Genomic DNA, 16,191 nt, shown 5'->3' with positions numbered 1-16,191 from the left:
GTCCCAGATTTTATTTAAGTGTTGGTCTCCCGGGGGGGCCGGGCCCCTGCTCCCCCCGGTTATTTATGAGACAGCTCCGATCCCACCTGGCACATGGGCATTTTCCCCCCCCTCCAAAAACCCCCCCACGAATTCCCCTCCCAGCTCCTCCTCCTCCTCCTCCTCCCTTTTTTGGTTTTGTTTTGTTTTTTTTTGGTTTGGTTTTTTTTTTTTCCTTTTGTTTCTTTTTTTAAAAAACCAATAAAAATAAAAATTCCAAGTCCCCGGGGCGGGAAGAAGCGGCCTGGTGGTGCTGGGTCTGTCTGGAGCTGGGGTGGGGGGACACACACACTGGGGGAGGGGGGCACAACGACCGTCCTTGAGAATTTATTGGATGCTGTGGAGCAATAATTTAGCCGGTGGGGCTGAGGGGGGGGCTTGGGGGGGATGTGGTGGCGGTGACAGGAAAATGAGGGGAAAAGGCACAAAACTGAGTGAGGAGGGGGCAGAGGGGGACACAATGATGGGGAGGGGGTCTTCAGCCGCTCAGCACCATCCGGACCAGCTCTGTGGAGAGAAAAGAGAGGGGAGGGCGGGTGAGGAGGGGTCTGCCGGCCCCCCGACCCCGAATCCCGGAGAGAGGCAGGAAAACCAAAAGTCAAACGGCTGAAGAGCGCAGGGAGGACCCGGCAGCCCCGCGGGCGGGGGGGGGCTCCTGCAGCCCCCTCCCCAAAACCAACCCTGGCACGCAGGGGGGAGGGGGGGCTCCATGCAGAGGGGCATGCGGGGGTTGGGGGGCACGGCGGGGGGCTGCACCAAGGGGTGAAGAGCACAAACCAGGACCAGGCGGCCTTTTTTTTTTTTTTTTCTTGCATTGAAAAGAAAAAAAAAATTAAAAAAAAAAAAAGACACCAGGGCAGGAAGAAAAAAAAAAAAAAAAAAGGAAGGAATGGAAAAAAAAAAATAAAAATAAAAACTGGAAGTAACTGAGGAGGGGGCGGGGGGAGGCGTTACCCCTGCGGCGTCACCCTGACAAGATGTGTCGCACAAAGGCTGGGGGGAAGGAACGAGACATGATGGTCAGGGAGGGAGTGGGGCCGCGGGTGACCCCCCTGGGACCCCCCCCCCGGGACCCCTTCCCCGGGACCCCCCCCCGGGACCCCCGGCCCTCACCTTCGTAGTTGATGCAGCCGTTGCTGTCCTCGTGCCCGGCCACGAGCTGCTCCACCTCCTCCTCCGTCATCTTCTCACCTGTGGGACATCCGTGTCACCCTGGGGGTCTGGGGGGGACACTCCGGGGGTCCCCAGGGCTGGCTGCGGAACCCCGGGCTTCGGGGGTCCTCCAAGCCTCAGACTGGTGACACCAGGACACCCCTGGCAGCACCCCTGGGACCCTCGGGGCACCTAAACCCCCACCCTGGCAGCACCCCTGGGACCCTCGGGGGCACCTAAACCCCCCACCCTGGCAGCACCCCTGGGACCCTCGGGGCACCTAAACCCCCACCCTGGCAGCACCCCTGGGACCCTCGGGGCACCTGAACCCCCACCCGGGCAGCACCCCTGGGACCCCTGAGGGACCTCCAGGACCCTCAGGGTGCCCAGACCCCCCCTGTGTCAGCAGCACTGAGACCCCCAGAGCACCTGGACCCCTTCATCAGTGTCTCCAGGAGCACCAAGACCCCGGGACACCCCAATGTCAGCACCTCTGGGACCCCCAATGCACCAAAACCCCCCACTCTCAGCACCTCCAGGACCCCCATCCCACTGGGACCCCTCAGGCCCCCCCGACCTCAGGACCCCACACCCAAATCCCCGGCGTCCCAAACCTCGGGTGCTCCCTCCCCCAACCCCTGCAGACCCCCCCTCTCCTTTCCCATTTCCCGCTGGCGACCCCAGGGGTCTGGGGGCTCGCAGAGGGGGCCCGGGGGCTCACCCAGGGTGACGAGGACGTGGCGGATCTCGGCCCCCATGACGGTGCCGTTGCCCTCCTTGTCGAACACCCTCAGCCCCTCCACGTAGTCCCTCGAAGCAGCCCTGGTCCTTGTTCTTGGCGATGGTCTGCATCATGGGCAGGAACTGCTCGAAGCTCAGCGTCTTCACGTTCATCTCTGCGGGACAGGGAGCGTGGCTGGGGGTCCTGGGGGTGCTGAGGGGGTGGGGAAGGGGGGGGATGCCCCCACTCACCATCGCTCTTGGGGTTGCCCAGCACCTTCATGACCTCGGCGTTGGTGGGGTTCTGGCCCAGCGCCCGCATCACGTCCCCGCACTGGCTGTACAGGATCTTCCCGTCGCCCGTGCGGTCGAAGAGCTGGAACGCCTCCTTGAACTCTGCCGGAGCCCCCCGGGTCAGCACGGGACCACCGGGACCCCCCCAGGTCAGCACGGGACCACCGGGACCCCCCCGGGTCAGCACGGGACCACCGGGACCCCCCAGGTCAGCACGGGACCACTGGGACCCCCCCCGGGTCAGTGCGGGGCACCGGGACCCCCCAGGTCAGTGTGGGACCACCGGGACCCCCCCTGGGTCAGCACGGGACCACCAGGACTCCCCTGAGTCAGTGTGGGACCACCGGGATCCCCGGACCACCGGGACCCCCCAGGCCAGTGTGGGGCACCGGGACCCCCCTGAGTCAGTGTGGGACCACCGGGAACCCCCCGGGTCAGTGCGGGGCACCAGGACCCCCCTGAGTCAGTGCGGGGCCACCGGGACCCCCCCCGGGTCAGCGCCGGGATTACTGAGACCCCCCTGGGTCAGTGTGGGACCACCGGGGCGCCGGGACCCTCCCTGGGTCAGTGCCAGGACCACCGGGACCCTCCCTGTGTCAATGTGGGGCCACCGGGGCACCGGGACCCCGCCCCGGGTCATCACAGGGCCACAGGAGCACCCCCGGGTCACCACGGGACCATCGGGGCACCGGGACCCCGCCCCGGGGCAGTGGCCCAGGGACCCCAAATCCCCCGGGACCCCCATGGCAGCAGCACCGGGACCCCACCCCGTGTCAACGGCACCGGGACCACCGGGACCCCACCCCGTGTCAACGGCACCGGGACCACCGGGACCCGCCCCGTGTCAACGGCACCGGGACCACCGGGACCCCACCCCGTGTCAACGGCACCGGGACCACCGGGACCCGCCCCGTGTCAACGGCACCGGGACCACCGGGACCCGCCTTCTGTCAGTCCCGCAGGGACCCCAAACACCCCGGGACCCTCCCTCAACAGCCGTGACCACCGGGGCACCGGCACCCCCAGGGCACCCCGACCCCCGTGTTAGTACAGCCGGGACCCCCTGTGACAAAACCACCGGGACCCGCACGGCACCGTGACCACCGAGTCGGGACCGCCGGGATCCCCCGGGACACCGGGACCCCCACGTCAGCACCTCCGGGACCCCCGACACACCGGGACCACCCCCCCGGCACCCAACACCTCGGGGACCCCAGAGCCGCATCCCCGGGACCCCGGACCCCTTCAGAGCCCCCCCTCTCCGGCCGCGGGTCGGATTTCGCTCCCCGGTGGGATCCGGTTTCCCGGTGGGATCCGGTTTCCCGGTGGAACCCGACGCCAGCCGGGATGCAGGTTGTGCCTCCGCCCTCGGGGATGCTGCCCGCGCCCGATGGACCCCGGAGGACCGGGAGGAGCCCGGCGGGTCCCGGGGAACCGGGAGGAGCCCGGTGGGTCCCGGGGAACCGGGAGCGCTCAGGAATCCACCGGCCCCGCCCCGCAGGAATGCGCGGCCAGCGCGCGCCATGCCCATATAAGGGCAAATTGCGCAGGAGGGGCCCGAACCCCCCCCGGTCCCGGTTCCTGTCCCGGTTCCCGTCCCGGTCCCGCACCCCCGCTCCGGCAGCCCCCGGTCCCGCATCCCCCCATCCCCCGGTCCGAACGGCCCCGCCCGGGCCGGACTTTGCCCCGGGAAAGGCCCCGCCCGAGGCCGCGCAGGAAGCACCGGGGGCGGCGGGGCCGGGCCGGGCCGGGGGGGTCCCTTCGGCGTGCCCCGAGCTTGGGGGGGCTCCGCACCCGGTGCCCGGTGCCCGGTGCCGGTCACTCACCCGCGGTCTGCTCCTCCGAGAAGTCGCACTGCGGGGAGAGCGCGGCGGTCAGCGGGCACCGGCGGCGGCGGCACCGGCGGCGCCATGCCCCGCTGATGGAGCGGCCGCCCGCGCTCGGTGCCCGCCCGGTGCCCCCGGTGCCTCCCGCGCCATCCCCGCCCCAACCTCTCCCCGGTGCGACCCCCACCCCGGCACCCCCGCGCCGCCCCGCCCGCGCATCCCCAGCCCCGCCCGCCGGTCCCGGGCCCGGTGCCCGTCCCGGTGCCCGTCCCGGTGCCCGCTCCGGTGCCGATGCCCGGTGCCGGTGCCCGGTGCCCACCATGGCGGCGGCCGCTCCCGTCCGTTCCTGCGCGCTCGGGCGTCACCGCGCTTCTGCGTCACGGCGGTAATGAGGGTGTTAATTATTCATGAGGGGGCGGGGCAGGGCGGGGACACGCCTCTTTCCGCGGGGAATGTTTTGGCTATAGATGGGCACGGAGCTGTCACCCCCACCCCCCGCGGGGACACCCCAGACCGAGGGGGACACCCCCCCCACGGGGGACAACGCCCGGGGACCCCCCCCACGGGGGACGTGACCCGGGGACACCCCAGGGCCACACCCAGAGGAGGGACATCACACGCGGAGGTCACCCGCGACCCCAGGGGACACCTCAGGGAGGTCACCCGGTGTCTGGAACCCACAGGGGGGACACCCACAGGGACACCCCCACGGGGGACACCCACAGGGACACCCCCACGGGGGACATCACACGGGGACACCCACAGGGACACCCCCACGGGGGACATCACACGGGGACACCCCCACGGGGGACATCACACGGGGACACCCACAGGGACCCCCCCCACGGGGGACATCACACGGGGACACCCCGCGGCCACACCCCAGGGAGGTCACCCGCGAGTGGACCCCACGGGGGACACCCACAGGGACACCTCAAGGGCCCTCAGGGGTCCCCACCCCCTCAGGGGACACCCCCAAAAAAGACACCCCGAGGACCCCCCCGCCCCCAGCAGCACCCGCTTTGGGGACAGCCCGGCAGGGACCCCAGGCTGGGGACACCCGCGGGGGAGTGACAGAGGGGACACCCCCACCCGCCGAGGCCACACGGAGCCACCGCCGTGTCCTCCCTCCTTTATTAGCGCGGGGAGGGGACGGGGACGCAGCCCCGGAAGGCGGCGAGGGGGTGGCGCGGCGGCGGCGGCGGCGGCGGCGGCGGCGCGGTGACATCCCGGTGGCGGCACGGTGGTGGCATCACGGCAGTGGCATCCCGGTGACATCCCGGGGACATCCCGGCGGTGACATCCCGGGGACATCCCGGCGGTGGCAGCAGCAGCTCGAACAAGCGTCCCCCGGGGTGGTGGGGGGACACAACCCCGGGGGTCCCCCCGGTGCCGGGGGGCGCTCGGGGTGGGGGTGAAAGGCACGAGGTTCGTAACAGTCTGGGGGGCGCGGGGGGGGGCCCGGCCCCGCTCGTCTTTGGTCGAGGGGGGGGGGGGGCGGCAGCAGCCGGGGGGGGTCCCGGGGCCCCCCTCGCCCTCCCCATGGGGACTGGGGGGGGGTCCGGGGGGTCCCCAGGTTTAGGGGATGCTTCGCTCGTCCTGCAGCTCGTACCTGTATGGGGGGGGGGAAATGAGGGGGTGCCGGGGAGGGAGCCCCACCCCACAGACCCCTCCCAGTCCCCCCCACCCCACAGACCCCCCCCCAGCCCCACAGACCCCCCCCCAGCCCCATAGACCCCCCTCCCCAGCCCCATAGACACCCCCCCCCCAGCCCCACTCACCAGTGCGGCTCCCCCTCGGACAGATCCACCTGTGCCAGGTCCAGCTGGAGCTGCGGGGAACCAAAGGCTCAGGGGGGGGGCTCCCCCGGCACCCCCAGAGCCCCCCAAAGCCGCCCCAGGAGCCCCCCGGGACCCCCCCGGACCTTGCCCAGCGCCTCCTTCTCGCGGGTCACGAAGGACAGGGTGGATTTGATGGTGGCCTCCAGCCGGCGCCGCGCCGCTTCCTCCAGGGACAGCTCCCACTCGAACCTGGGCACACCGGGCTGTGCTGGGCCGCACTGCGACCCCCCCGGGACCCCCCCCCGGGAACCCCCCGCGCCCCCCTCACCTCTCGTTGAAGTCGGGGTTCAGGGTCCTCTTCTGCACGCCCGTTTTCCGCTTGGTGCCGCGGCTGCGGTCGGGGAGCAGCACCAGGGACACGTAGGGGTCCGGCAGCTCCTTGGCCGCTGCCCGCAGCTCCCTGGGGAGGGGTCGGGGGCTCAGCTCGGGGGTCCCAACCCCCGGGGTCCCCGCCCGGAGCCCCCCCTGCCCATGCTCACCTGCAGGCGTGCACGATGGCCACGAGCTTGCGCTGCTCCTGGTGGTACCACAGCGAGAGCTGCACCCGCGGACCCTCCGGGGGCTCGGGGCGGCTGCGGGGGCGCGGGGTCAGCACCCCAAAACCCCCCCCGCGCCTCACGGCCGCGGTTTGGGGCCTTGGGAATTCGGGAATTGGGGGTTGGAGCCCCCCTGTCCCCACCTGTCCGCCGGGGGCAAGCGCTGGCGCAGCACCCCCGCCCCGCGCTCCTCATCTTCAGCGCCCTTCTCCTCCTCCTCCTCCCGCGGCTCCATGTCCCCCCCCTCGGGACTCTGCTGGCAGCCCTCTCCTCCACCTGCTGCGACACCAGCACCTGGCGGGGGAGCGGCGCGGTCAGGGCGGGTCTCCCCTCGCCCCCCACCCCCTCCCCGGGACCCCCACTCACCCCGAGCTGCGCCCGCAGCAGGAGCTGAGCGCCGGCGCCGCCCCCGGCCAGCGGCACCCAGCCGTCCATCGCCAGCCCCTCCTGGGCCAGCAGCTGGGCCAGGGGCAAGCTGAAGGTGCCCAGGGCTTGCCCGCCTTCGTCTTTCACCTGCGGGCACAGCGGAGCTCAGCGACCCCCGCGCGGGACCCCCGGGGGGCGGCAGGACGGGACCCCCGGCCCGGGCACGGGGCCGGACCTGCAGCTCCAGCGACTCGGCGTGCGGCCGCTTGATGAGGAAGGAGAAGCCTTCATCCCACACGGGCTCCGTGGAGGGGGCGCAGGTCTGGAGGGGGGCGGCAGGGGGTGAGAGACCCTCCGAACGCCCCCCAAAAATCCTCCCCGAGCCCCCTCCCCACCGCGCCTCACCTTGGTCTTGAAGGAGACATCGCGCACGGCCAGGCTGGCGAGGGCAGCGGGGGGCTTGGAGCCCTTCCGGAGCTGGGGGACACCGCGGGGGTCACGCTGGGGACATGTGGGGACATTTGGGGACATCTGGGGACACTCGGGGGTCTCCTCTCACCGGCAGGTCGGCGGCTCGGTCCAGGAAGACGCAGAGCAGAGCTGCCGAGAGCTCCTCGCCGCGGGCGGGCTGCAGGAGGCTGTTGGTGTGCAGCACCTGCGGGAGCGGGGCGGGGGTCGCACCGGGGCGGGGAGACCCCCGGGGGTCGCACCGGGGCGGGGCAGGGGTCGCACCGGGGCGGGGCGGGGGTCGCACCGGGGCGGGGAGACCCCCGGGGGTCGCACCGGGGCGGGGCGGGGGTCGCACCGGGGCGGGGAGACCCCCGGGGGTCGCACCGGGGCGGGGCGGGGGTCGCACCGGGGCGGGGAGACCCCCGGTGGTCGCACCGGGCGGGGCGGGGGTCGCACCGGGGCGGGGAGACCGCCGGGAGGGCGAGGATGGGGGGAAAGGGATGGGGTGGGTTTGGGGTCTCTAGGATGGGTTTGGGGTCCCTGGAAGGGGATTTGGGGTCTATGGGATAGGTTTGGGGTCTGTGGGATGGGGATGTGGGGTCTGTGGGATGGGGATTTAGGTCTGTGGGATGGGTTTGGGGTCTGTGGGATGGGGTTGGGGTCTCCAGGATGGGGTTGGGGTCTCTAGGATGGGTTTGGGGTCCCTGGAAGGGGATTTGGGGTCTATGGGATAGGTTTGGGGTCTGTGGGATGGGTTTGGGGTCTGTGGGATGGGGATGTGGGGTCTGTGGGATGGGTTTGGGGTCTGTGGGATGGGGATGTGGGGTCTCTAGGATGGGGTTGGGGTCTGTGGGATGGGTTTGGGGTCTGTGGGATGGGTTTGGGGTCCCTGGAAGGGGATTTGGGGTCTGTGGGATGGGGTTGGGGTCTGTGAGATGGGGATGTGGGGTCTCTAAGATGGGTTTGGGGTCTGTGGGATGGGTTTGGGGTCTGTGGGATGGGGATGTGGGGTCTCTAGAATGGGGTTGGGGTCTGTGGGATGGGTTTGGGGTCTGTGGGATGGGTTTGGGGTCTGTAGGATACGTTTGGGGTCTGTGGGATGGGTTTGGGGGTCTGTGGATGGGTTTGGGGTCTGTGGGATGGGTTTGGGGTCCCTGGAAGGGGATTTGGGGTCTCTGGGATGGGGTTGGGGTCTGTGGGATGGGGTTGGGGTCTTTAGGATGGATTTGGGGTCTGTGGGATGGGGTTGGGGTCTCTAGGATGGGGTTGGGGTCTGTGGGATGGGGATGTGGGGTCTCTAGGATGGATTTGGGGTCTCTGGGATGGGGTTGGGTTCTCTAGGATGGGTCTGGGGTCTGTGGGATGGGGTTGGGGTCTTTAGGATGGATTTGGGGTCTGTGGGATGGGGTTGGGGTCTCTAGGATGGGGTTGGGGTCTGTGGGATGGGGATGTGGGGCCTCTAGGATGGATTTGGGGTCTCTAGGATGGGTTTGGGGTCTGTGGGATGGGGTTGGGGTCTGTGGGATGGGGTTGGGGTCGGTACCTGCTCGAGCAGGGCGGGGCTCGCCCGCGGCTCCAGGCTCTCCAGGCGCACGTGGAGCCGGCCCGAGCGCACGTCCTGCAGCGGCAGCCACTGCGGGGGAGCCGCGTGAGACCCCCCCCTTCGGGAGACCCCCCCTCTGTGAGACCCCCCAATTCGGGAGACCCCCCCTCCGTGAGACCCCCCCCACTTCGGGAGACCCCCCCTCCGTGAGACCCCCCCCACTTCGGGAGACCCCCCCTCCGTGAGACCCCCCCCCCTCCGTGAGACCCCCCCCACTTCGGGAGACCCCCCCTCCGTGAGACCCCCCCCCCTCTGTGAGACCCCCCACTTTGGGAGACCCCCCCTCAGTGAGACCCCCCCCACTTTGGGAGACCCCCCCTCAGTGAGACCCCCCCCACTTTGGGAGACCCCCCCCCTTTGGGAGACCCCCCCTCTGTGAGACCCCCCCCACTTTGGGAGACCCCCCCCCACTTTGGGAGACCCCCCCTCCGTGAGACCCCCACTTTGGGAGACCCCCCCTCTGTGAGACCCCCCCCCACTTTGGGGACCCCCCCTCAGTGAGACCCCCCCCACTCTGGGAGACCCCCCCCTCAGTGAGCCCCCCCCAATCCGTGAGACCCCCCCCACCCTCCTGAGACCCTCCCAAGGTAAGACCCCCCCCCTTTTTAAACCCCTCCCAGGTGAGACCCACCTTGCTGGGACCCCCCCCCATCCCTGGGACTCCCCCTCACTTCGTGACCCCCCCCCATCGGTGAGACCCCCACCCCCCGATAACCCCCCCCCCCCCCGGGTGAGACCCCCCCCCTCGGTGACCCCCCCCCCCAGCCCCTCCCCCACCTCGTCCAGGACGCGGCCGCTCAGGACCCTCCTCAGGGGCACCTTGCACCTGGGGGGGAACGGGGTGAGACCCCCCAAAATCCCCCAAAATCCCCCAAAAAACCCACCCCAAACCCCCCAAAACCCCCCAAAAATCCCCAAACCTCCCCCAAAACCCCACCCAAACTCCCCAAAACCCCCCAAAATCCCCGAAAATCCCCCCCAAAACCCACCCCAAACTCCCCAAAACCCCCCAAAATCCCCAAAAACCCACCCCAAACCCCCCAAACCCCCCCAAAAACCCACCCCAAACCTCAAACTCTCCAAAATCCCCCAAAATCCCCCAAAAACCCACCCCAAACTCCCAAAACCCCCCAAAGTCCCCCAAACTCCCCACAAAAACCCACCCCAAACACCCCAAAACCCCCCAAAATCCCCCAAAATCCCCCCAAAAAACCCATCCCAAACTCCCCAAACTCCCCAAAACCCCCCAAAATCCCCCAAAAACCCACCCCAAACTCCCAAAACCCCCCAAAATCCCACCCCAAAAACCCACCCCAAACTCCCCAAAACCCCCCAAAATCCCCCAAAGACCCACCCCAAACTCCCCAAAGTCCCCCAAAAACCCACCCCAAACCCCCCAAATCCCCCAAAATCCCCCCAAAATCTCCCCAAAAAACCCACCCAAAACCCCCCAAAAATCCCCAAAATCCCCCAAAGCCCCCCCAAACTCCCCAAAATCCCCCAAAACCCCCCAAAAACCCCCGAAATCCCCCAAAGCCCCCCCCAAACTCCCCAAAATCCCCCCAAAACCCCCCAAAAACCCCCGAAATCCCCCAAAGCCCCCCCAAACTCCCCAAATTCCCCAAAATCCCCAAAAACCCACCCCAAACTCCCCAAAACCCCCCAAAATCCCCCAAAACCCACCCCAAACCCCCCAAATCCCCTAAAATCCCCCCAAAATCTCCCCAAAAAACCCACCCCAAGCTCCCAAAACCTCCCAAAAATCCCCCAAAATCCCCCAAAGCACCCCCAAAATCCTCCAACCCCGCCCCAAAAACCCCCCAAACCCTCCCCAAACCCCCCCAAAGCCCCTCTTGACCCCCCCAAATTCTCCTCAGACCCCCCCCCAAAATCTTTTTCGAGCCCAAAATCGCCCCGAATCTCCCCAAAATTCACCCGCCCCCCCCAGATTCCCACCGGCCCAGGAAATCGTCCTTGTCCACGTCCTTGTCGAAGAGCTCGAACTCCACGTCCTGCCCCGGGACGTCGTCCACGATCACCTGGGGGCCAAATTCAAATTATTGATCCTTCGTGTTCAACGATCTTACCGTGCCTCAGTTTCCCCCTGCCTCAGTTTCCCTGCTGCGCCTCAATTTCCCCCTTCCAGAACCGTCCTGTGCCTCAGTTTCCCCCCCCCCCTCCCCCCCCCGTGCCTCAATTTCCCCTTCCAGAATCCTCCCATGCCTCGGTTTCCCCTTCCAACCGAGCCCCCTCTGTGCCTCGGTTTCCCTGCCGTGCCTCGGTTTCCCCTTCCAGGACCCCCTGAGCCCCCCCCCTGTGCCTCGGTTTCCCTGCCGTGCCTCGGTTTCCCCTTCCAGGACCCCCTGAGCACCCCCTGTGCCTCAGTTTCCCTGCTGTGCCTCAGTTTCACTGTGCCTCAGTTTCCCCTTTCCCTCAGTTCCTCCTCCCATGCCTCAGTTTCCCGGTACCTCAGTTTCCCGGTACCTCAGTTTACCCGCCGTGCCTCAGTTTCCCGTTCCAGAACCACACCCGTGCCTCAGTTTCCCTGTCCCTCAGTTTCCCCCCCCTTGCCGTGCCTCAGTTTCCCCGTCCCTCATTTCCCCGTGCCGTGCCTCAGTTTCCCGGTACTTCAGTTCCCCCCGTCCCTCAGTTTCTCCGTGCCGTGCCTCAGTTTCCCCCCCGTGCCCTGCCCCTTTTCCCCTGCCGTGCCTCAGTTTCCTCCCCGTGCCGTGCCTCAGTTTCCCGGTACCTCAGCCGCCCCCCTCGCCGTGCCGTGCCTCAGTTTCCCCGTCCCTCAGTTTCTCCGTGCCGTGCCTCAGTTTCCCGGTACCTCAGCCCCCCACCCCCCGCCGTGCCTCAGTTTCCCGGTACCTCAGCCCCCCCCCCCCACGCCCTGCCTCAGTTTCCCGGTACCTCAGCCCCCCCCCATGCCGTTCCTCAGTTTCCCGGTACCTCAGCCCCCCCCCATGCCGTTCCTCAGTTTCCCGGTACCTCAGCCGCCCCCCTCGCCGTGCCGTGCCTCAGTTTCCCGGTACCTCAGCCCCCCCCCCCCCGCCGTTCCTCAGTTTCCCGGTACCTCAGCCCCCCCCCCCCCGCCGTTCCTCAGTTTCCCGGTACCTCAGCCCCCCCCCCCCCGCCGTGCCTCAGTTTCCCGGTACCTCGTAGCTCTCGTTCCAGCGCGGGTTCAGCTCCTCGCGCACCACGCGGCTGCGGAAGCTCCTCCCGCCCGCGCGGACCTTGGCGTAGGGGTCCGAGCGGCCCCGCACGAGCCCCCCGAGCCGCTGGTCCTTGGCCACCAAATCCTCCGCCTCCAGCAGGTGGATCCGCAGCACGCGCTGCACGCGGGGCCACCGGGAGCTGCCGGGGGGCGACCGACGGCCCCGGGCACCCCCCCCGAACCCCCCCGGGACCACCGGGAGCTGCCGGGGGGCCACTGACAGCCCCGGAAACCCGTGAACCCCCCCGGGATCCCCCCCGAACCCCCCCGGGACCACCGGAACCCCCCGAACCCCCCCGGGACCCCCTCAACTCCCCGGGACCACCGGGAGATGCCGGGGGGCGACCAACGCTCCCGGACATCCTCGGGCACCCCTGAACCCCCCGGGACCACCGGGAGATGCCGGGGGGCGACCAACGCTCCCGGACATCCTCGGGCACCCCTGAACCCCCCGGGACCACCGGGAGATGCCGGGGGGCGACCAACGCTCCCGGACATCCTCGGGCACCCCTGAACCCCCCCGGGACCCCCCCGAACCCCCCCGGGACCACCGGAACCCCCGGAACCCCCCCCCGGGACCCCCTGAACTCCCCGGGACCACCGGGAGATGCTGGGGGGCGACCAAGACTCCCGGACATCCTCGGGCACCCCTGAACCCCCCGGGACCACCGGGAGCTGCCAAGGGGCCACTGACAGCCCCGGAAACCCCTGAACCCCCCCGGGACCCCCCCCCGAACCCCCCCGGGACCACCGGAACTCCCCGGGACCACCGGGAGATGCCGGGGGGCGACCAACGCTCCCGGACATCCTCGGGCACCCCTGAACCCCCTCGGGACCCCCCAGAGCGCCCCCGGGACCACCGGGAGCTGCCAAGGGGCCACTGACAGCCCCGGAAACCCCTGAACCCCCCCGGGACCACCGGGACCCCCTGAACCCCCCCGGGACCCCAGCCCAGGACCACCGGGACCACCGGGAGCGGCCAGGGGGCCACTGACAGCCCTGAAATCCCCTGGGACCCCCCCCCAAAACCCCCGCGGGACCACCACGAACACCGAGACACCCCCGGGACCCCGCCGGGAACACCGGGGGGCCACCGACGCCCCCGGACACTCCCAGGACCACCGGGACCGTGCCTCAGTTTCCCAAGACTCCCCAAAACACCCCCCAGACCCTGAGCCCCATCCTGACCCCCCCCAGAGCCCCCCAAGACCCCCAGGACACCCATCCTGACCCCCAGGACTGCTCCCGACTGCCCAGGACCCCTCGGGACCCCCCCAGGACCCCTCAAGACTTCCCCAGGACCCCCAAAGACCCCCCCCCCCCCAGGAGCCCCATCCTGACCCCCCTCAACCCCCCAGAACCCCCCCGGGACCCCATCCTGACTCCCAAGACCCCCATCCTTACCCCCGGGACCCCTCCAGACCCCCCCAGGACCCCCCCAAGACCCCCGTCTTGACCCCAGGACCTCTCCCGACCCCCCCCCAGGACCCCCATCCTCACCCTCAGGATCCCCCAGAACCCCCCAGGACCCCCTCAAAACCCCCTCAGGACCCCCCAGGATCCCCCCAGGACTCCTACCCTGGCCCCCAGGCCCCCCCCAAGACCCCCTCGGGACCCCCCCAGGACTCCCATCCTCACCCTCAGGACCCCCCCAGAACCCCCAGGACCCCCCAGGATCCCCCAGGACCCCCAACATCCCCCCAGGACTCCTACCCTGGCCCCCAGGACCCCCCCAAGACCCCCTCGGGACCCCCATCTTGACCCCAGGACCTCTCCCGACCCCCCCCAGGACCCCCATCCTCACCCTCAGGACCCCCCCAGAACCCCCCAGGACCCCCCAGGACTCCCACCCTGGCCCCCAGGACCCCCCAAGACCCCCTCGGGACCCCCATCTTGACCCCAGGACCCCTCCCGACCCCCCCCCAGGACCCCCATCCTCACCCTCAGGACCCCCCCAGAACCCCCCAGGACCCCCCAACATCCCCCCAGGACTCCTACCCTGGCCCCCAGGACCCCCCCAAGACCCCCTCGGGACCCCCATCTTGACCCCAGGACCCCTCCCGACCCCCCCCAGGACCCCCATCCTCACCCTCAGGACCCCCCCAGAACCCCCCAGGACCCCCTCAAAACCCCCTCAGGACCCCCCCAGGACTCCCACCCTGGCCCCCAGGACCCCCCAAGACCCCCTCGGGACCCCCATCTTGACCCCAGGACCCCTCCCGACCCCCCCCCAGGACCCCCATCCTCACCCTCAGGACCCCCCCAGAACCCCCCAAAATCCCCCCAGGACTCCCACCCTGGCCCCCAGGACCCCCCCAAGACCCCCTCGGGACCCCCATCTTGACCCCCAGGACCCCTCCCGACCCCCCCCCAGGACCCCCATCCTCACCCTCAGGACCCCCCCAGAACCCCCCAAGATCCCCCCAGGACTCCCCCCCTGGCCCCCAGGACCCCCCCAGGACCCCATCCTCACCCTCAGGACCCCCCCAGAACCCCCCAGGACTCACACCCTGGCTCCCAGGACCCCCCCAAGACCCCCTCGGGACCCCCACCTTGACCCTCGGGACCCCCCCAGGACCCCCATCCTCACCCTCAGGACCCCCCCAGGACCCCCAGGACCCCCCAACATCCCCCCAGGACTCCCACCCTGGCCCCCAGGACCCCCCCAAGACCCCCTCGGGACCCCCACCTTGACCCCCAGGACCCCCTCGGGACTCCCCCAGGACCCCTCCCCACCTCGGTGCCGAACCGGGCGTCGGGGCTGGCCCGGCTCGGTCTTGGGGGGGGTCCCTCGATGTCACTTTTGGGGGGCTCCGCTTGTCCCGGGGTGGCCTCACCGGGCTCGGGGGCTCCGGGAACAGCACCTGGGGGGATGGTGGGGGTCAGCAAGACCCCCCAAACCCCCCCTTCCTTCCCCCGGGACCCCCCCCGAGCCCCCTCCTCACCCGCAGCACCAGCTGGAGGTGCAGGCGCGCCCCCGGCCCCGAGCGCTGCAGCGGGAAGGGCTCGGCCAGCGACAGCGACGGCGACTCCAGGAGTCGCGACAGCGGCAGCGACAGCGAGCCCAGAGGGGCCTGGCGGGGGTCGTCCTTCACCTGCGGGGACAGCGGGGACACTGCGGGGACACTGCGGGGACACTGCGGGGACACTGCGGGGACACGGCGGGGGGGAGAGGGGAAGGGGGCAGGGGGAAATACGGAGGGGTAGGGGAGGAGTGAGGGGGGAAATTGGGGGAAAAAGTGGGGGAAAGGGGGTGGGGAAGGGGGGAAAAGTGGGGGCAAAAGGGCAAAAGTGGGGAAAGAGGGGGAAAAGGGGGGGGAAAGGGGGAAAAAAGAGGGGAAAAGGGGGGGAAAAAGTGGGGAAAAGGGGGTGGGGAAGGGGGAAAAGTGGGGGCAAAAGGGCAAAAGTGGGGAAAGAGGGGGAAAAGGGGGGGGAAAGGGGGGAAAAAAGAGGGGAAAAGGGGGAAAAAAGAGGGGAAAAGGGGGAAAAAAGAGGGGAAAAGGGGGGAAATGGGGGGAGAAAGAGGGGGAAAGGCGGGGAAGAAAGGGGAAAAGAGGGGGAAGGGAGGAAGGGGGGGGAAATGTGGGGGGGAAAGGGCAAAAAGTGGGGAAAGAGTGGGAAAAGGGGGGAAAAAAGAGGGGAAAAGGGGGAAAAAAGAGGGGAAAAGGGGGGAAAGGGGGGGGAAAGGTGGGGAAGAATGGGAAAAAGGGGGGAAGGGAGGAAGGGGGGGAAATGTGGGAGGGAAAGGGCAAAAGTGGGGAAAAAGTGGGAAAAGGGGGGAAAAAAGAGGGGAAAAAGGGGGAAAAAAGAGGGGAAAAGGGGGAAATGGGGGAAGAAAGAGGGGGAAAGTTGGGGAAGAAAGGGGGAAAAAGGGGGGAAGGGAGGAAGGGGGGAAATGTGGGGGGAAAGGGCAAAAGTGGGGAAAAAGTGGGAAAAGGGGGGAAATAAAGAGGGGAAAAGGGGGAAAAAAGAGGGGAAAAGGGGGGAAATGGGGGGAAAGAGGGGAAAGTTGGGGAAGAAAGGGGAAAAAGAGGGGAAGGGGAGGAAGGGGGGAAATGTGGAGGGAAAGGGCAAAAGTGGGGGAAGAGTGGGAGATGGGGAAAGGGGCGGGGTGGTGGGGGTTCCCATGTGGTGGGCTTCCCGGTGG

General features: G+C 69.1%; 2 protein-coding genes across 2 annotated transcripts in view; both read right to left on the bottom strand.

The window, feature by feature from the left end:
* Nucleotides 1–393: 393 nt before the first annotated feature.
* MYL6 (myosin light chain 6) lies at nucleotides 394–4,479 on the bottom strand. Its single transcript, XM_068212519.1, is given in 7 exon segments — nucleotides 394–546; nucleotides 1,153–1,230; nucleotides 1,913–2,000; nucleotides 2,002–2,087; nucleotides 2,164–2,307; nucleotides 4,032–4,059; nucleotides 4,351–4,479. Coding segments are annotated over 7 exon segments (456 nt in total). The 5' UTR covers nucleotides 4,354–4,479; the 3' UTR covers nucleotides 394–517.
* Nucleotides 4,480–5,865: 1,386 nt separating this feature from the next.
* The window catches only part of ESYT1 (extended synaptotagmin 1), a 19,058-nt gene continuing 8,732 nt past the window's right edge, over nucleotides 5,866–16,191 (bottom strand). Inside the window, 14 exon segments of the mRNA XM_068212528.1 lie at nucleotides 5,866–6,061; nucleotides 6,141–6,272; nucleotides 6,352–6,444; nucleotides 6,552–6,661; nucleotides 6,730–6,921; nucleotides 7,010–7,096; nucleotides 7,180–7,251; nucleotides 7,334–7,429; nucleotides 8,768–8,857; nucleotides 9,605–9,653; nucleotides 10,784–10,866; nucleotides 11,986–12,162; nucleotides 14,781–14,834; nucleotides 14,882–15,139. Of these exon segments, the coding sequence (XP_068068629.1) occupies nucleotides 5,881–6,061; nucleotides 6,141–6,272; nucleotides 6,352–6,444; nucleotides 6,552–6,661; nucleotides 6,730–6,921; nucleotides 7,010–7,096; nucleotides 7,180–7,251; nucleotides 7,334–7,429; nucleotides 8,768–8,857; nucleotides 9,605–9,653; nucleotides 10,784–10,866; nucleotides 11,986–12,162; nucleotides 14,781–14,834; nucleotides 14,882–15,139 (1,674 nt within the window). The 3' untranslated portion in view covers nucleotides 5,866–5,880.

Source organism: Anomalospiza imberbis, chromosome 22 (assembly GCF_031753505.1).
Source record: "Anomalospiza imberbis isolate Cuckoo-Finch-1a 21T00152 chromosome 22, ASM3175350v1, whole genome shotgun sequence".
NCBI lineage: Eukaryota > Metazoa > Chordata > Aves > Passeriformes > Viduidae > Anomalospiza > Anomalospiza imberbis.
The sequence above is the reverse complement of the archived record's forward strand: the minus strand, read 5'-3'. Positions and strand labels throughout refer to the sequence as shown.